Source organism: Sphaerodactylus townsendi, linkage group LG04 (genome assembly GCF_021028975.2).
Source record: "Sphaerodactylus townsendi isolate TG3544 linkage group LG04, MPM_Stown_v2.3, whole genome shotgun sequence".
Classification (NCBI taxonomy): domain Eukaryota; kingdom Metazoa; phylum Chordata; class Lepidosauria; order Squamata; family Sphaerodactylidae; genus Sphaerodactylus; species Sphaerodactylus townsendi.
In genome coordinates this window covers 148,190,475-148,210,659 of record NC_059428.1, presented here as the reverse complement: position 1 = coordinate 148,210,659, position 20,185 = coordinate 148,190,475, and the positions used below count along the sequence as shown (strand labels likewise).

At 49.2% G+C, this 20,185-nt stretch overlaps 1 protein-coding gene across 2 annotated transcripts in view; it reads right to left on the bottom strand.

Moving 5' to 3' along the window:
* Window positions 1-20,185, bottom strand: part of LLGL1 (LLGL scribble cell polarity complex component 1) — a 49,436-nt gene that overhangs the window by 18,349 nt on the left and 10,902 nt on the right. The window contains exons 3-7 of one of the 2 annotated variants that reach the window (XM_048495419.1): window positions 6,851-6,932; window positions 6,036-6,151; window positions 3,638-3,796; window positions 1,860-2,022; window positions 718-853 (exon numbers count right to left, since the gene is read on the bottom strand). In XM_048495419.1, the coding sequence (XP_048351376.1) occupies window positions 718-853; window positions 1,860-2,022; window positions 3,638-3,796; window positions 6,036-6,151; window positions 6,851-6,932 (656 nt within the window). Of the gene's footprint in view, window positions 1-717; window positions 854-1,859; window positions 2,023-3,637; window positions 3,797-6,020; window positions 6,152-6,850; window positions 6,933-20,185 lie in introns of both variants that reach the window. The other variant, XM_048495418.1, reaches the window with a different exon arrangement.

Here is a 20,185-nt window from a genome sequence, read left to right as displayed (position 1 = left end):
TCAATGTGTGGCGAGGCAAGGATAAGCTCACCACCGCTCCAAGGAACGTGGGAATAGGATCAAAATGTCCGCTGCCAGTTCTATTCAACATGTAGCTTATGAAGGCAGCAAGGCCAGCGTTCAGAAATTAAAGAAATTCCATGTTACAGTGGCTGTACCACCATCACTTTACAGATGAAACTGGAGGATAATTGTGGATTTAATTATGATATTTAAATTGCACCAGGATAATTGTGAGATTTAAATTGCACCAGGATAATTGTGAGATTTAAACTGCATGTTCAGCATGCGGATTACTGAGCGCACATGAAAAGAAAACTCAAGTGTACGTTGTACATGGATTGTACATGTGCTCCATGTAACCTGCCAACAGCATTCTTGTCTCCAGTCCCACAGGACGGCTCTGTTTTATGGGATGCAAGATTCAGAAATCCAGCTTGGAGCCCGATATTTCTTAAAAAAAAAAAAAGATCTAGAGCACTAAATCGGGTTTTCCCAAGCAATTACCAGATGCGACTTCCAGACGATAAATTATCCTCGCAGACTGCCTGCCAGATGGTACGGAAGAAGCTCAGCTTTGAGGCCCATGCGCCACCCCCATTAATTGCCCCACACAGAATTACTATACCTCCACAGGTTAAAAAATGAGCAAAAATTAGCAGTAAATAGCTCGGCCCCAAGTCTTCGCCCAGAGGTCATGCAGAACATTGAACTCACCGTAAGGGACAGTGGACGTGACCGGTTGGATGGTCTTAGGTGAGCCCTCGGTCACGGACCAGACTGCATAACCGCCGTCACTGTGAGAACTCACAACCGTCCGGCCGCTCCGCTCCCAGCTAACGCTTTCCAGTTGCTGGAAGTAACAAATGCCAGACTGTGAACCCAAGATTGTTTGGGGCGGGGGGACAGAAAGAAGAAAGCAAATGCACTTGCAAAGGGCAGAAACCCGGAAGAAATAACCGCGTGCAGTTCTTTGGCCTTGAATTTGCGGGAAACAAAACGCTGGAATCTTAAAACGTGCAGAGGTAGGCTGGGAGGGGAATGAATGTGACACGTTCCAATACCAACGCTCAAAATAAAGCATGCAGGGTTCACTATAACCCCTAATCAAATGATTTTTTTTAAGCACTGCGAATATTGTTATAAACATGCTTTATTTATGTATAGATTAATGGGGAGATGGCTTTACAGAGAAGTGTGGCAGGTGATACCATACTGAGGAAATAGACAATAATTCATTTAATGGAACCTGTAGATCAGGGGTAGGGAACCTTTAACACTCAAAGAGCCATTTGGACCCGTTCTCCATGGGAAAAGAAAACACTTGGAGCCGCAAATAATTGTTGACATTTAAAATAAAGATAACACTATATATATTGGGGTTTTTTACCTTTTACTCCGCTCATTCTGAGAAGCACATGGATGCGTCCGCCCTGCTGCCTGCAGGGCGGGCAAGGATGGGGCCAGTGGCTCGGCTCGTGGAGCCGCAGTGCAACGGCAGAAGAGCCGCATGCGGCTCTCGAGCCGCAGGTTCCCTACCCCTGCTGTAGATACTGCGGGCTTGTCTGTATGTGCTGATGAATTGATTTGTTTCTGTATTTGAGTACCAGTTTGGGGTACGTACTCTCTTCTTGTAAGACTTTTACGGCTCTATGTTATGGTGTGTATGTTCACGCAGGCATCAAATGTCGTTTCTGCGCTACCGGTTTGGTATCACAATATGTACGGAATTCCTAAACTGAGCCAGACATTAGCAGTCGCGCGTCAGAACTAGACGGAAGCCGGACATATAGAATTGAAAAGGGATGAGGCCCGGTGGGGAATCCTTAAGAAGTCTCTTCGGCTGATCACACACGTACCTGGTTGCCCAAGAAAAGGTGCTCCACTTCTCTGGCATTTTTATTCCACAGGACCATCAATCCCCTACTAAAGCCGATCAGGATTTTAGCTGGGTCTTGCGGGTGTTCCTGCAGCGACTCCACCGGGCCCAAAGCCTTCCCACATTTGTAGTCCTCCGGCACACTGGAACGAAGATACCATTCAATGGGGCTCCTTACCAGGCCGTGACACCCCCCCCCCTTGAAACACAATGGACTCAGCGGGGGGTTGGCAGATCTTGCTTGACCTGTAGCCTTCAAATGGCTTAATTTGCCCAGAGCATCAGTTAGTACGGTACACCCCCCTAATGTAGGGAGGACCGTGGTATGAATCCTGAGACTTGTTAAAGAAGTGGACTACAATTCCCATCAGCCCCTGCCAGCATGGCCAATTGGGAATTGTAGTCCATAACATCTGGAGTGCCAAAGGTTCGCCACCACAGCCTTAGAGCCACATCTGGCAATTTAATAACAAACGCTCCCGGAAAATTCGCAAGCGAGCGAGGAGAGCTTTTGCTATGGAATTGGGTCATAGACTGCCTCTTGGCATGGAAGTTCTACAACGCACCACGAATATGCCTGGGACCGTTCTTAGCAGGCTGCATAAGCTGACATGCCTGACGAAAAAACTTCCCCATTCCTGCTCTGCAGGGAGGGGGCCCCACACGACAACCCCCCCAGCCACAGTAGGTCTGCAACATGCATTTTAAAAATTAATTAGTTTTTATTCCTCCCTTCCACAAAGTTGCCCAGGATGGCATGAATCTGTTTCACCTTCTTCTGTTTTATCCTGTCAGGTAAGGTAGGTTGAGCCTAGGGGACTAGCCCAAGGGAACCCAGCAACCTTCCTTGGCAGCATGGGAATTCGCACGTGGGTCTCCCAGAGGCGTTAAACATGAAGCCAGGGGGCTGAATCAGGTCCGCAAGCCAGGTGAGGAAACCCTTCTCTCACTCCTGATTGTACCTGAGTGAGGAAGGGGGGGTTTTGCCTCAGCTGCTTGTGGGCCTGGTAAACTCTCTCAATCTGAGATAGCCCCCCACCCCACCCCCGTGCCAATCTGGGGTGGGTAGCCTGCTATGGGCTCGCCAGCCAAACACACACACACCCCAGACCCGGCCTGACCAAGTCACGTTTACATTATATCCAGAGCCCTTGTAACAAACTAATTTGACACCCCAGCTCTACCAAGAAGTTACAACCGGAAGTTGTTCTGCTAAGGCCTCGCGCACTCTACTCTGTCAAGAAAAAACACAACGCTACTTCCTAGCCAAGCATAAACAACTCTCACGCATCTGGTATTTCCAACCAGGGCAAGATTCCACGGGGGACCTTCCAGAGTCGAAAGCTACGGATTTGAAACTATAATTCCCTACCAGGGCTGGTGGGCCTAGTCCCCTCCAAACATGGCACCAAAACGTAAAATCGTCTCACACCAAATCAGAACACCGGTTCATTATAGCTAGTATTTCCCACTCAGGCCAGAAGGCGCTCTTCTAGGGTCTCGGACAGAGGTCTTTCACATCACCGGCTGCCTGATCTTTTTAACTGGAGATGCCAGACGACCTTCTGCGCCAAGCAGATAATCTACCACGGAGACAGCGCTTCTCTCTAAATGAAGCCATCTTACCTTGGTTGTGAAGAAGAAGAAGAAGGAGAAGAAGAAGAAGAAGGAGAAGGAGAAGGAGAAGGAAAAGGAGAAGGAGGAGAAGAAGAGGAGGAGGAGGAGGAGTTGTGGCCTTGTCCCTTGCCCCAAACTCACCTCTGCAGGATCTCATCTTGGTACAGAGATTTGTCCTCGAGGTGCGTCAATCCAGGGAGCTCCAGGAAGTAGACGCCGCCCCCTTCCGTCCCGAGGCACGCAACGTCACAGGTAGACAGCAGAAGGATCACCGTTACCCGGGTAATGCTGGGAGGGGAGCTACCAAGGTGAGAAAAACAATCCACAAGTTAAGAGCCTGAAGCACCCTGAATGCCAGGACAGTGGTTTTCAAAAAATCCACCCAGGGAACCCCTTTCAATTTGCGATGAGGCGCTGTGACGGATGCCCATTCATGAGGATCCATGCTCACGTTTCACTGGCATCCCATAAGGACTGGCCATGCCCCCAAAAGCCCCCACGCCCTCCCAAAGTTGGACACTGCAGCGGCAACTGTCTTCTAGAGAACCTTCCCCAAAATTATGGTCAGAGAACCCCAACCAAGGAACGACCAAGTTTCCCAGACAGCCTTTTGAAAACCACCGTACCAGATCACACACCCGACCGGAGTTTTTATGCACACAAAAAGCTGAGACTTAAAGAAGAAAGTCTGGGCACCGGAGGAAACAGCTCTTGTATTGACAAAGGTTTTCATAGCAGGAATCAACTGGCTGTTGTGGGTTTTCTGGGTAATGGTGTGGTGGGTTTTGCTCTGTAGCAGTTCACCTGCATCTACGGCTGGCATCTTCGGAGGCAGGTCATGGTGAGATGTGTTCTTTAGGACTGGAACTCCTCAGGAACGGAACTCCTCAGGAACACATCTCATCATGTCGTGCTTGTGAAGATGCCAACCACAGATGCAGATGAAACATTAGAGGAGTAAAAACCACCGGACCACGGCCACACAGCTCAGAAAACCCACGCCAGCCAGCTCTCTCTCGCTCTCTCTCTCTCTCAGAAGATTCAGAGGCCAGTAAACCACCCCAAGAGATGAAGCCGTGCGCTCTTGCGCCTCCCTTAGCTGTGTCCCTTTGAGGACCCAGAATTCACAACATGGAGGCTTATATTTAACAAAAGCCACAGCCAGGACGGAATTCAGAATCCAAGATGGATGACGTCCTGTCGTGACCCCGCATCTCGACACTGCTTGTCCACTTCACACTGTCCCCGAACCTCTTTGCAAGGAGGTTTTCCAGCAGTTCGGGTGCCCCGTTTCTCTGCATTTCCTTCCTGCATCATTTTCTCACTCAAATTGACCTCTGGCCCGATTTAAGAAATGAGAAAATAAAGGGGCCGCCCCAGTCCCCGAGAGATAAAAAGAAGGCCGAAGTCAGTTGGTGGAAGTCAACAAAAATGTATTTTATCATTCAGATGAAAAAAACGGGAATCCACAATACAGTATACAAATAGAATACTGAACCCTCACAGTTACATAACAATGGTTATTTAGTTAAAATTATGTGCATAATTTTAAAACAATTTTAACTACTCAATTTCAACTAAATAATCATGGTTATATAATTATGAAAACAAATGATGCCATTTTGTTTGTTATCTGACAGAGTCTCCCTGAAGAAACCGGGTAGCCAACAGGAACTTTCAGAGGAGTAATAAAGTTAATTTTTCCTTGGCTCGTGCCATCGGCCTCGACCTTATTTTTACCTCATGGCTCAAGAGATCGCCAAAGGCCCAGGAAGAATCCGCAGAAAGGCAATAAAGGGGAAATGCAGAAGCTTAAGAAAGGATGAAGCAGTACTTTAGCGTCCGAACCATGGGGAAAAAACCTCCTTGTTAAGAGACAGATCATGTCAATTAAAACAAATTGACTGAGGATAATTTTGCAAGACATCCATCTTGCAAAGGTATCTTCAATCCATTTCATTTTTTTTTTTTGAGAGGACAACGGGGGCCGAGGGTCTATGCCCCACTGTGCAGGATTACAGAAATAGCACATACGGACACTCTCTTCTGGGATTGGGATATGGAGGCAGTGAAGGGCGACCGTCTGGGCCACGAGCCGCCTGTTGCTGGCCCCCATGACCGACCACTTGTGATCTGTTCAGCTGGGCAATCTATTCAAATTGGATGTTTGTGCCACATCCCCAATGCGGGGGCGACACCGTTGCATGCTAGGGAATGTCCACACACACCAGAAACTGACTATTGCTGGAAGGCGTGGATTAGAACCCGGCCCAGTCAAGACAAAGACTTTTCTGTTCGCACCTAGTCCCCACACACCCCCACCCCCAGGCAAGCCAAACCAAACCCAGCAGCAGCGGAGACTTTTCAGCAGCATCCTTTGCTACCCAAAGCATAAAAAGGCAGGTGGGTAGTCTGGAAAAGGCATTAATCGGACACCAAGTCCTCCGCTTTCCGAAGACCTCCCCCAAAGCCCCAAACCCTCCGGGCAAGCGCAAAAGAAAGAAGCCAAGCGGGCAATGAGTACTTAGTGCTGTCAAACCCTGGACGTCCGGGGAGGATGAAGCTGCGGGTCTCTTCCAAGTGGGAGTAGCCATCTTTCTGATAGATCTCCCACAAGTGGAGGGTGTTATCATCCAGCAGCGAGAGCAGCCGGCCCTGGAATAAAAGAAGAGTTATATCTCAAGGACGCGGGGGTCCCCAAAATGACGCCCGTGGGCACTATCAACACCTTCCCTGCCTAGTTATCTACTCAGTGTGTGAAGCCGTAAAGTAAAGATCAAGGGAAGAATGGTCCAGAATGGCAGTGGTAACATATAGCAGGCTGGTTACATAGACCTTGTAGCAATTACATTGAGTTAGGGAATGCGTCTCAATCAACTAGATACAATCCCACTGACACTCCGCCTCCCTCCACAGCCATTTTGTGGCTGCACGCTCAGAACACGCTGGGTCAGAGTTCCCAAGATGCCCCAAGGGCTCGGCAAAGTCAGGAACCGCTGCTTTAAGAGAACGATTCACTCCGCTTCCTCCTGTCCTGCCGAGAAGAAATTTAAAGGCTTCCCAGCTCTATCCTTACCCACAGGGATGAAAAGACCTTCAAGCATTGGCCAGACACCTCCTCAAATGGTTTCTGACCCAAGTAGACACCAGCGGGCCACAAAGTTCACAAAAGACACCATCAACGCTTCAGGTGTTTGTTTTGTCAGTTCGGGGGAGGGATTCACTAAGATGGTACATTTGGACTATGGGAGTTCACATAACACCTATGTTAAAAAAAAAGGGACAGGTGTGCCATACCCCAGGTAGGAATCTCACAGTTTGCCCCCAAAGGAACTGAAGACCTGGCTGACTTACCTGCCCAGGTAGAAAGTGTATCTGGGTGACGGTGGCCGTGTCCCTGTGCAAGCCGGTGAACTCAACCCCAGGGGCACCGTATCTGAGGAAAGTGGGGAGTCAAGGAAAAGATTCAAAGAGGCTGGAGGGAGAAACCACCACCGGGATTTTTATTTACTCCATTTATGAACCCTGTTTCTCCCCAATGGGGACTCAAAGCAGCTCACCCCGTTTTCTTCTTCTCCACTTCATGTTCACAACAACCCCGGGAGATAGGTCAGGCTGAAGCGTGTCGCCCAGCCGACTTGTAAGGCAGATTTCAACCTGTGTTTCCCAGATGCTGGTCCAGGACTCTGACCGGTACATACCCACACACAATCCAATCCAACCAGTTCAGGAGACAGCCACCAGCCACCAGTGTAATGGTTAAGAGCAGGTGCACTCTAATCTGGAGAACCGGGGCACTCTAATCTGGAGAACTGGGTTTGAGTTCCTGCTCTGCCACTTGAGCTGTGGAGGCTTATCTGGAGAACCAGATTAGCTTGCACATTCCAACACACACCAGCTGGGTGACCTGGGGCTAGTCCCAGTTCTTCGGAGCTCTCTCAGGGTGTTTGTTGTGAGGGGGGGAGGGAAAGGAGACTGTAAGCCCCTTTGAGCCCCAGGAGAGAAAAGGAGGGATAGAAATCCAAAATCATCATCTTCTTCTTCTTCTTCTTCTTCCACATCACCTGGTGCCACATTCATTTTTTTGAACGGTTGGCACCTGAATCCACCCAAACACACATAAAGGTGGTGCCTGATGCAGAATCAGACCATCAGTCCATGAAGGATGATCTACTCAAGGCTGGCAGCTGCTCCCCGGGGACTCAGGGGTGATTCACTCCCAACTATTTGTTCCTTCTAACTGTAGGCGCCAGGAATCGAACTCAGAACCTCCCGCCCGCTCCACCCCTGAGCCACAGCCCTCTCCTGATGCCTTAAAAATTGGTTTTTGCGTCAAAGCATTGGTTGCGTCGGGGCACCAACGTCTTCTCCCAGCTCTGACTCCTGTGCTTTCAACAGCTTTTGTAACTGAGTCCCAAAAAGCTCCCCTGCAGCCAACGACACCATAAGAAGAAAAAGGGGCAAGCAGGAATGTCCCCCCATTTACCCCAGGATAAAATCCAACGGGATCATGCCCCATGAACCGCATCGGTTTGAGTGGCCTTTGAGGAAGCAGGACAATCCTCTTCCCATCCACACACACACACACACCCCAGGCCTGTTTGGGTTTTCTGTTCTCCCCGGCCGCCACGGCAACATTTGCAAGCATCCCTCGCCAAAAATGGGTCACCAAGCAACCGGCCCCCCCGCTCGCTGGTTGCGCCCGGCAACGGGCCGCTCTCCAGCCTCGGCTGCTTATTCAGCAAAACTGGCCACCCCGCTGAGCTTCCCGTCCTAGAAACCGGACCCGGGGATTCAGCAGCGCTGGGAATGCAAACAGTGAAGCCCAAAGTAGGGCGGAGGGTGCAAATCCGAAGCCAGAGGCCTGGGCGCCGGTCAGCAGCAGGAGAGCTTTTCAGAGTTTTTATCTTTCGAAACGAGAAGGCCGTCCCGGAGATGCAAGCGTGGGATGTGCAAACCGTGCCCCTCAAAACACAGATTGGGATGGGAATAGCCACTGAAATCCCCCTGGGAGAAAAGAGGAGTCTCAAAACTGGGGTCTCCAATATGAAGAAGAAGAGTTTTGGATTTATATCCCCCTTTCTCTCCTGTTGGAGACTCAAAGGGGCTGACAATCTCCTTGCCCTTCCCCCCTCACAACAAACACCCTGTGAGGTAGGTGGGGCTGAGAGAGCTCCGAGAAGCTGTGACTAGCCCAAGGTCACCCAGCTGGCTGGTGTGTGTGGGAGTGCACAGGCTAATCTGAATTCCCCAGAGAAGCCTCCACAGCTCAGGCGGCAGAGTTGGGAATCAAACCCGGTTCCTCCAGATTAGACACATGAGCTCTTAATCTCCTACGCCACTGCTGCTCCAACAGGGTTGCCCACTTTCCTGGTGCCTGCCAAGTGTTTTTAGGAAGTGGGGTTTGGCCCATAAAATCTCCTCAGTGGCCCCCAGATATTTCATTGCCTGCACAGACTTTGAAAAACGTTGCTTTGGCAGCAGCTGTCACCCCAGTACAAGGGCCTGTGATCTGTGGCTGGCTCCGCCTCCTGAGGCCGCCATTTTGAGGGTGCGCCCGCCGTGCTACGTCAGAATCCCAAAAGTGCTCACGGACTCGAAAAGGTTCAGATCCCTGCCCTGGAGAATAAAGCAAACCTAAAATTTAACACGACGAACAGATGGTGTGGAACGCTAGCGGACTGACAAGATTTTATTCTGGCACAGGTTTCTAATGGATGGCAAAAGTGTGCCTCAAGCAATCCACAAAAGCTCGCATCAGTGTGTTATTTAGATATTTGTATCCCCCGGTTCTCCCCAAAGCGGCCTGCGACACACTCAAGTTCCTCTACAGATCACATAAATCAGTGATGGCGAACCTTTTCAAGACCAAGTGCCCAAACTGCAACCCACACCCCACTTATTTATCGCAAAGTGCCAACACAGCAATTTAACCTGAATACTGAGGTTTTAGTTTAGAAAAAATGGTTAGCTCCAAGGCGCACATTACTCGGGAGTAAGCTTGGGGTAGTCGGTGGCTTTGCTTTGAAGCAACCGTGAAACGCTTCGAATGGGTGAATCACGACCCTAGGAGGGTTTAGAAGCAAGCCCCATTGCCAGCAACCGAGCTGACTCCCAGGTAAAGGATTGCACTTTAGTTCTTCCCATAAAAATCAGTGGGGTTTAACAGCACTTAATAGGGTTACCCACATGTCGTGCCCAGCAGCCCAGGTCAGCCTAGATGTGTGTGGGGTGATTTTTAAAAAAACCCATGACGAACTCTGCAGGCGTGCCCACAGAGAGGGCTCTGAGTGCCACCTCTGGCACCCGCGCCACAGGTTCGCCACCACTGATATAAATCATTTTCTCAGCCTCCATTTTATCCTCACAACGACTTTGTGCAGTAGGTCGCATTGCACGTGTGGGATTGGCTGAGGACTGCACTGAACCCTTTGGGGGTCTGAGATCCCACCCAATATGTCCTAATTCTTTCCTTTCCACGTTGCATCTCAATTCACGGTTATTGAGGCAGCATCATTTTTTAAAAACTAAAAATTGCAAACGGATGAAGAAAAATAGGAATTGTTGAATGCCAACCGTGATTTTTTTAAGCAGCACTGGAAGAGATTTTGAAACTTCAAGACGGACGGCGCAAAAGCAAAGCAGCACAGCGAGCACAACCAAGATTTGGTTTGGCAGCAGAGCCGCGAAGCAGGACGAAAACACCGAAAATGAAAAGAGACAGGTACTCCACAGTAAAGAGGGAAAATCAGTTCAACAGCACAGTGTAATGGTTAAAGTTCAAACCAACAGGAAGTATAGTGAGGTGCTAGGCATACATAAAAGGGCAAAAGAACACCAAACAGCTATACAACGGCTATCAAAGAAACTCGCACTGATGAAGAGATACAATTGTGCAATTTCTATTACATAAAAGTGTAAACGTAATACAAGACTAAATACTGGAATCCTGTGTCCAGTGCTGGGCACTGCAATTCACAAAGGAGGTTGACATGCCAGAATGGGTCCAGAGGAGGGTGACCAAAATGGTCAAAGGTCTGGATTCCCTGTTCTATGAGGAACGGCTCAGAGAGCTGAGTATGTTTGGTCTGGAGAAGAGAAGGTGAACATGATAGCCATGTTTAAATATGTGAAGGGGCGTCGTGTTAAAGAGGGAGCAAGATCTGGGAGTCTTAGTAGACCACAAACTGAACATGAGCCAGCAGTGTGATGCAGCAACCAAGAAAGCCAATGCGATTCTGGGCTGTATAGTGTCTAGATCGAGGGGTGTAATTGTACCTCTCTATTCTGCATTGGTGAGACCTCACCTGGAATATTGTGTTCAGTTCTGGGCACTGCAATTCAAGAAGGATACTGACAAGCTGGAACAGGTCCAGGGGAGGGCAACCAAAATGGCCAAAGGTTTGGAATCCATGCCCTACAAGGAGAGGCTTAGGGAGCTGGGGATGTTTAGTCTGGAGAAGACTGTACAGCAATTTGAGTTTATTTTGCTCTTTTTTGTATGCATAATAGTTAAAATGTCAGATGACAAGCTGGGAGACCCAGGCCCCATTGGTACCCAAATTAAGTAAAACAACAACAACAAAACTGGAACCACAGCAAAGACCCTGATCTTAGTGGCAGTAAAAATTCAGTGGAGTTTTACGACATGCCAATTAACAGTCTGCTGGTTGCTTGTGTGGATGAATGCTGTTTCTTAAGAAGGACAACTTTTGCTACAGTTAACGCACCGAGTAAACACATCTACTTTCGGCAGGATGTATGTTGCCTTAGTAAATTATTTCGGCTGCCGAATTCTGTGGTGCTTGCGCGTGTCTGTGGCTAGACCGTGGAGAGCAACGGGCCCAGTGCTGCTTTCGTAAATGCAAACTCTGTTTTTGTTTTCCACATAGAAAGTGACCTAGTTTGAGAACGGGGCTAACCGTCGCCGGCGTTCAACTGTGTGCATTAACAGCCAGCAGCCGGCAGCCAGAGAAAGGCAGAACAGAAGAATTCTGGCCACTCCTGGTCACAAAGGATGGACGGATTTTGGACAGATCTCGGTCTCGCCCAAGCTTTTATTTGCAATTAAAATCAGAAAGGGGGAGGGTAAATACATTTAACTGTTAAGGAGCCGAGAAGCCCACTGTTGTGCCTCTGAGAGAGTCACTGCTCTGGATGTTCCTCTTCCTGAGAGCACTTTAAGGAGTAGAAAAGCCCTTTGTTGTGCCTCTGAGAGAGTCACTGCTCTGGATGTTCCCAAGAGCAAATACATTTCACCTACAAGGAGAAGAGAAGCCCTTTGTTGTGCCTCTGCTAGAGTCACTGCTCTGGATGTTCCCAAGAGCAAATACATTTCACCTACAAGGAGAAGAGAAGCCCTTTGTTGTGCCTCTGTTAGAGTCACTGCTCTGGATGTTCTTCCTGAGAGCACTTTAAGGAGTAGAAAAGCCCTTTGTTGTGCCTCTGAGAGAGTCACTGCTCTGGATGTCTCTAAGAGCAGTTAAGCATTTCACCTAATGAGAAGAAGAAGCCCTTTATTTAGTGCCTCTGTTAGAGTCACTGCTCTGGATGTTCCTCTTCCTGAGAGCACTTTAAGGAGCAGAGAAGCCCTTTGTTGTGCCTCCGTTAGAGTCGCTGCTCTAGACGGTCCTCTTCCCAAGAGCAAATAATTCACCTGAGCCCATGCAACCAGGTCCGACCCAATAGCCAAACTACAGTTAACATGGAGTCACAGTGAACAGATCTAATAGGCGGGGGACTAGAAGGAACCAAAAGCCAGCACAAGTACAGACTCCTGCAGAGGTGTAGCAGGCAGCCTCCTTTGTGGGAGGCAATTCTGGGCTCACCAGAACCCTTACAATCATGATAGCAGCACATGCGCATCCTTTGGAAAACGAAGCTTGGACATTGTATGCATTTATTTATGTTATTAGCGGATCTCCTTGGGCTCCTACGAAAAGCACCATCTCTGGTGCATCGAGAGCAACCAGGGAGCAAAGATCTTCATTACCAACCTAGCCTAACGGCAGGACGGGACAAGGAGCGCAGGCAGACAAACAACCCAATCCCTGGGCAACACGGCGCTCCTGTTCGGACTTTGCCCATTCAACACACACCCCGTTCCCCCAGCGAGAAATTCCCCAGCAAACACCCAGAGCCGCAATTACACGTCGCTTCTTTGAGCCCGGACAAAAGAACCGACTGGGACCCCTGAACTTTCCCATGGGTTCATCCCCCGCCCCGTGCGCATCTACTTGCGCTCCTGCCCACAAGCCACGGCCTCCCGCTCGAAACAGAGCAAACTGAAGACATTCAGGAGAAAAGCACTCTGCACATGCTTCGAGGATGCTCCCCTGGCTGACATTACGTGCTCCAGAGGTGGCGCCGGGATAGGGTATCGACTCTGGCAATGGTTTATTTGGGGTGGAGGGTGGGGTCTTGACAGAGTAGGGATTTCGAACCTGGGTGTCCCAGATCATAGTCCGACACCTTAACCACTACACCACACTGTTCACGCAGGCGTTAAATCAAAGGACTGCCCTTTTCGACTTTTTAGTCCAAATTTTAATTTTCATAGCTGGTGAATCCACAGGTGTCATTTTGTTTCGTCTGTTTATTTTTCCATTCAGAACTTTGATTTTCCCTTTCAAATGCTTTATGAATGAGTTACGTTTCGTTTTGTGGGCTGCCTTTACCAGGTTCCAGTACAACAATCCTCCAAATAAACAAACATAAAGCATACAACCTTGAAGAAGACCCGCCCTGTTCACAGAGAATCAATCTACAATCACTGTTAACCATGCCTGGTGAACGGAGCTTCCATGGTCCAGAGCAGCATACCTTTAATCTTATTTTATCCCCCTTTTCCTACATTGGGTCCCATGCCACTAAATATTAATTGCTAGGAGGGCAAACATTGCCCAATGAAAAGCTGGAGGCGAGGGAATGCCTGCTTATACTCAAATATGCCACTCCCCATTTCAAGGGTATAAGGACCAGCAACAAGCTATTGAAACAGATTTAAAAACAAAACAAATCAGACCGCTCAGTTTAAAATTGACTGAACTGTTAAGTGACAAAGAAGTTGTACGTTGCAAGAAGCTATACTCTAATCCCTCCCCCTCTTCCAAAAACCAATTCTTTGTACCATTAATGACACTGAGTGGATTTTACATGAAACTTCACAGTTTTTAATACTCAGCTCCCCTAAAGAGGAAAGTTGGCTATGGAACTCCTTGCCACCAGACTGAATGGCTGGCTGCCAGCTCGGATGGAATGGAGCGACTGGGCTCCCTGGTGGATGTCTGGCAACAGCTTATAGACATGAGGGCATTTCGGTTTTCCGAACAGGAGGGGGACGACTGAGCCACCCCTCTGCAATCCAATAGCCCCCTGACAAACCTCCCCATGTGGGCTACAACCCCCCCCCTCAGGAACCCCTGGGGTGGTCTTTGGACAGCCAGCCTCCAGAAAGGGCCTGGTAATCTGGAATTTCAGCCTATCTCGACCCCTGAAATCATTTCCACTGGAGGAAACAGCAGCAGTCGTAGTACGGCTCTCATGTCCCACCCGAAACCCCACCCTTGACAGCATCTGCCCCCAAATCTCGAGGAATTTCCAAAAATTGTGGGCAACTCGAGGTGGCCCACGGGGGGAATCGGTAGATTGTGACCCCTTAAAACTCAACTGTTTTTGGAATCCATCCTCATAGTCGGGGAGGGGGGAAGGGACTCCTTCCAGTTGTGAGCATTCTAGAAACATCTGGGCTGGCTGCCGTTGGAAGCAGGATCCTGGGTCTCCACTCAGCTACAGCAGTTCAGCGAACAGGTACTCTCCCAAAAGAACGAGGCTCCCACACGTATGAATCTGCGGCCTCTCCCGAGCATGACGCGAACCGGTTTACACATGCATGCTTGCTGCCCACTGGATTGCGCCATCCCTGCGCGTGAATCTGAGTCACCCGAAGATTAACCAAACTGTTGGGGAATTGGACCGGAGTAATAGGGCATAATCACTGCTCGGATCAGCCCTGGTCCGGAATGAAAACATGAGCTCACCCAGACGCTATTAGGAATGTTCCCGCTGCCCCCCCTCCTTATAAAGGCACGAAAATCACACCGGCTTCCCCCCGCCCCAGAAAGATGCACTCTGAAGCCAACTCCCAACATTTATTCACTCCACAGCAGAATTCCTCTGTTTTACTGGCTTGGGGCGGGAGGAGAATCGTCCAAAGAGATTCAGAGGCATGATAAAGGGAAGTTGCGTGCATTTTCTCCACCAGACGGCAATAGGAAAACACACAGAAAGTCAACTTGGGGGCAAAGTTACAGTTCTGTTTTGAAATGCATGTAAAAGGTGCGCTCAGAAGTTTGCGGCTCATGTGCTCCGAACTCTGACAGCAACGAAAACATTGTTTTTCATGACGGGTGTGGGTGCCTACGAATTATCTCTGTCGCCTCTTCCATGATCCGCTAACAGGGTTTTAAACTAGGAGAGGAACGGCTCAACTTCTGGAATGCGTGCAGAACTAAAAATCAGATTTCCTGGGTGTAGAATTCTAATTTTTTAAAATCAGCCGAGTGCAGTTGTTAGAGAGGTGGATTCGGACTTTGGAGACCCAGGTTCGAACCCATGCAAACCCAACAGACATGGATGTTTGCCAAGTGACCGTGGGCCAGTCGTGTTCTCTCAACCTAACCTACCTCGTCGGGTTGTTGTGAAGGGAACAGGGAGAATATTGTCAGCCACTTTGGGAAGCAGGATATAAATATCTAAATCAATCGTAAACCCACAGTCACAAATCTGTTTTGAAGAGGACGCTGGGTCTGCTGCTTCTCCCAGGGTACCGATTTTTAAACGTTTAAAATGGAAGAGTGAGGATTTGAACCTGGGTCTCGTATTCCTAGCTCAGCGCTCTAAGCAGCTTCCTTGTAATCTGATACAAAGGACACTGTGCCAGACTTATTAATCAACCCAAACAGGAATCCTACTAGCAAGGGCCTCGAAAGAACGCAAAACCAAACTTCCAACGCTCTGAAACAGAGCATGACTCCGCATCATGCAGAAAGAGAGAGAGAGAGACGGAGTCAAATTTTTAACAAGATATCTAAGCGTGCGCCATGAATGGCAGCCCTATTCCATGAGAGAGACGCAAAAAGAAATTCACGAACAATGGGAGGAATTCACCCCACCGTGCGCCCTGGCCGTCTCCATTCATGCGAACGGGAATCCTGTCCAACTCGAAACAAATGGGGGCTGAACGTTTCCCCCTCCCCGAGGGCCAGATGCGGGAGCTCCACAGAACGGCGTCTATTCTGTGCCAGATGTCGTATGCAGGAGCCCTGGCACTGCAAAGATTCCAGGACGGCTGGTGCGCAAGCTGCCCTCGGGAAAAGGGAACGTGCGCACTGAGAGCAGAGGGACATCCTCATGCACAAAGTTGAAGAGTTTCGAGCCAGGCAGACAGTGTGGTGCAAGGGATAAAGAACATCGCAAGAGCCCAAGTCCAACTTGGAAAGTTGACAACAGAGAATAGAGACATGAGCCTTGTCTTGGTGCTGCCTCCTGGTGTTGGGATTCAGAGGTAGACTGCCTCCGGTCATGGAGGTTCAGAGTCACCCAAGTTAGCAGCCACTGATAGGCAACTCCTCCATGCATCTGTGCTATCCTCTGAAGATGCCAGCCACAGATGCAGGAGAAACGTCAGGAGAAAATCCTACTGGAACACGGCCAGACAGCCCGGAAACCCCACAACACCCCAGTGATTCTGGCCGTGAGAGCCTTCGACAATATATCTGTGCTATCCTCTTCAAAACACCTGCGCTAGAAGCTGAGAGAGACCTAAACTCGAACCCTCCCTCTTGGGCAAGCGCCTCAGTATCCGCCTGGCCCACCTCGCAGGGTTATTGTTGCGAGGCTAAGAGGAGGGAGCGGGATTAGCTTTGGATGCCTGCCAGAGACAAAAGCAGAGCCCAAATCTTTCAAGAAATAAACCTCCAGCAATTCTACAATCTGAATAAATCAAATCTACACATTATAAAAAAAATTAACACCGTGCTCCACAGCAGCAGTATCAGCCGGTAAAGACTGCCCTGAGTAATCCATAGGAAACCAGGTCAAAACGGCACCGCGGTTCATTGGCTTGGAAAGCAAGTCAGCGGATTGGGGACGAGCGAGAAGGCAGTTGTGACATTTTAGAGAGTCAATGGCTAGCTTTGCTCTCCCTCCAAAATCAATACTACACACACACAACACAGCCATGTGCGAGTTTGCTAGCATTGCTGCGTGAGCTTAGCACAGCATGCATTCTGCACTTCAGTACAAGGTCACAGCTGTTCGACAGAGAGGTGAGACTTTGGAAGAAATCCGGGAGAAAAAAGCGCCATGAAGTGCCCAGTGAGAAAAATAAACCCAGCGGTTGACATGGAGTTCTAAACTTCCAGACAAAACACCTCACTTTTTTCTCCTTTCTGAATTAAAGAGAGAACAGACTTCATCAAAACATTTTTGGGGTGGGTATTTGGAGCACACAGGAGGGAGAACTACCCGTGCTCGAGAGGAGGGTACCTGCCGCCTTCGGGAGAGTCTGTGTACGGGGCACGCTGCCTGCGAGGTGGGTAGTTAGGACTCATCGCCACTTTAGCGGCAACCAAAGGTTGCAGCAAAGTCAGTTGGAAGGAGGCAAGCGAAGAAGTTGTGAAGCATACAGAGAGGCAGCAAGCGACCTCCTTTGCAGCAGAGATCAGTTGGAAGGAGGCAAGCGAAGAAGTTGTGAAGCATACAGAGAGGCAGCAAGCAACCTCCTCTGCAGCAGAGGTCAGTTGGAAGGAGGCAAGCAAATAAGTTGTGAAGAATACAGAGAGGCAGCAAGCAACCTCCTTTGCACAGTGTGTCTTCTTTTAGGGCACAGACATGCCCCTCGTTACAGACAACTGTATGCTGGCACACAATTGGGCAATTCCTGGTCAAGCCGGCGGGCCTCACACCAATACCACCCTTTGTCTAGACAAAGGCGAAAAGCCAACCATTTGGTTTCTTAGAATTCTTCCAAAACACCCCAGTCTCTTGTGTAGCCCAATCTCTGGTCACGGAGGCGACTCACAGCTGAGTGGTGAACTCACTGCTGTTAACCAGTACACCATATCGGCTCAACCTTCAGCCTGGAGGTATGCCAGGTATGCCTCCAGGGCAGGGTTGTCCACTGGAGATTTAAGGATGGAGACTGGGGCAGAGACCTCAGGGGAAAATAATGCCACAATGCCCCCCTTTCTAGCACCCGTGGCCCCCCACGGCCAATCCTGCCACTTCTGCAGCTGCAGGAAGGAAACAGCAGCAGGACCTTGGAGCTCATTTTCAGGATGTGGCAAACAGGTCTGTGTCAGACAGCAAGTTTGGGGGGGGGGGGCTGTATAACAGGATGATTGTTGTTTTTAAAAGACAGTGTGTGTAGGAATCTAATACATCAAGGAACAGGCTAGACTAAAAGCCACTGCTTTAGCCTTCTTGATTTCTATGAGTGTTTTTAAAGCACTGCTTTAAAAGGGGAGACACTCAGAGAGCTCTGGACTGGATTGCTGCAATTTGTTCTACTTGGGGCTACCCTTGAAGAGTGTTCGAAGGCTGCAACTAATGCAGAGAGGTGTGGGTGCACGAGACGGGGCCTTCTTGGCAGCAGCCCCAGCAAAGAATACTTGGCCTTCTCATTCTCAGTCTTTAGGTGGCAGCTAATGATGGGGTTTCTTACAACAGCAATCGATTCTTCTGCCCACCGACAGTTGTAAATTATGGATTTTAACCAGTGGTTGTCATGCGTTTTGTTATTATTTACCCTGGAAGCTGCCTTGTGTTCCTACGAAGTCGAAAGGTAGCTAATAAATGTTTTCAACACATAAATAATTCATCCCAGAATCCTGCAGATTAGAAAAGAGGTTTTAAAAAACAAAGGATTCTCAGGACAGCAAAGGGGGCATTTGCCCACAGATGAGTCCTAGCCACGACCTTGAATTACGGTTGCTGTTCTTTTGTAGAATGTATTTACTGGGAAATACAGAACGGGGTGGGGTGGCGGTGGCACCAAATCCAATTGCCATAGCCCCAGGCTTACTCCGCCAGTGCTGATCCACGCCGATTGCCCTATATCGGCCCCAGACGGCCACCCCGCGAGAAGCAATAGACCCGTCAGTTGCTCACCCTGACACATAATGACAGGCCACGCAATAGCGACGGCTGAGGAGTATAAAGCAACTTTTCTTCCTAAGCTGCAAACCGGCTGACCTGCAGAGACTAAGGGATTCCCTGCCCCCCCCCCCCAACATCGACTGAGAAATCAAACGTTTAGTAGGCTGTGTAAATTTGCTAGGGGTTACAAAGTTTCTTGGAGATCTCCTGGAATTCCAATGGATCTCCAGATCACGTGGATCAGTTCGCTTGGAGAAAATGGCTGCTTTGGAGGGTGGAGTCTATGGCATTACACCCCACTAGCACTACAGTAGGAACCAGTATGCAGGAGGGGGGGTCCTCACAACACCCCTAGAAAATGCCACCAACCTTCTCTTGGCAAGACGCCAGTCAGGGGAGGGCTGACTTTCCAAAAACAGCTTATTTAGCCACCGGGGGTGGGATTCAACGTGGAACGAAACTCTCCCTTCGTTCCTACACCCTCCGAAATCAGCACCAGAAGTGGGGGACCCCAAGATTTGAAGCACTGAATTTGCCACAATGCGAGCAACTGGCAGGATTCATGGGAGACAGTGCGGAGATTTGCAATTTGGGCCAAACGTTCGGTTCATCCGAGCTATTTGCAGCCCGACAACCGAAAACCAAGCAAACCGAAAAATGCGCGTTAAACAAATGGACCGAATTCGGCCAACACGACTTGCCTACATCAGGCATGGACAACGTCGGTCCAGGGGTTTGTTTGGAAGCTGGTACCCATTCGCCTCTTGGCAGATATCCACCGGGGTTTTCAACAGAGCCCCTTCCGAGCCGAGGATTACTCTGTTCATGCATCGGGGTCTATATTTTTAGCTGCTTCAGCTGTTTCCTTCCTTGCCCTACTGGGAACTCTCTCCCCTTCTCTCTTCCCTCCCCTTAAGAACTTTATCCTCTGTTCTTAAGCCATTTCCCCTATTGTTCTTCCAACTCACACACATGTCCTGAACAGAAGCCAAGCCGGGCGGTTACAGATGCCGGGGAAACAAGGGCGGTTACACTACAGAAGGGTCGCCAAATAACCCGCCTCCCCCCAAATCCCAGCTCTAATAATGCAGACCAGCCAAAAGCGGAGACTGCTTTTAATTTTTCCCTTTAAAAAAAGAGAGAGAATATTTCAGATCCAAAGAGATGTGCTTTCACCCGTCCACGGCCTTTTTGCTTGTAACTCTCCGCTCCCACCCTGGCAAGACCCCAACACTTTTGCTTACATTATACTCAAGAACTGCACATACCAACGACTGGGGAGCTTTTAAAAAGTTTTACATCTTGTCATCATTATTCCAGAACAAGGACAAATCTGGAAGGTTTTTTTAAAAAATAGCTTTCCAAAACTGCTTGCGATTTGTTTTTTCAACAGACCAATCTGGGTCCAACCTACCTCAGGAAGAGACGAAGGAGAAACAGAAAGTCAGTGGAGTGCCGTGTTAGAAGTTTGGACTAGGATCTGTGAGACCCAGGTTCGAATCCACATTCTGCGGCATACATTCACTAGGG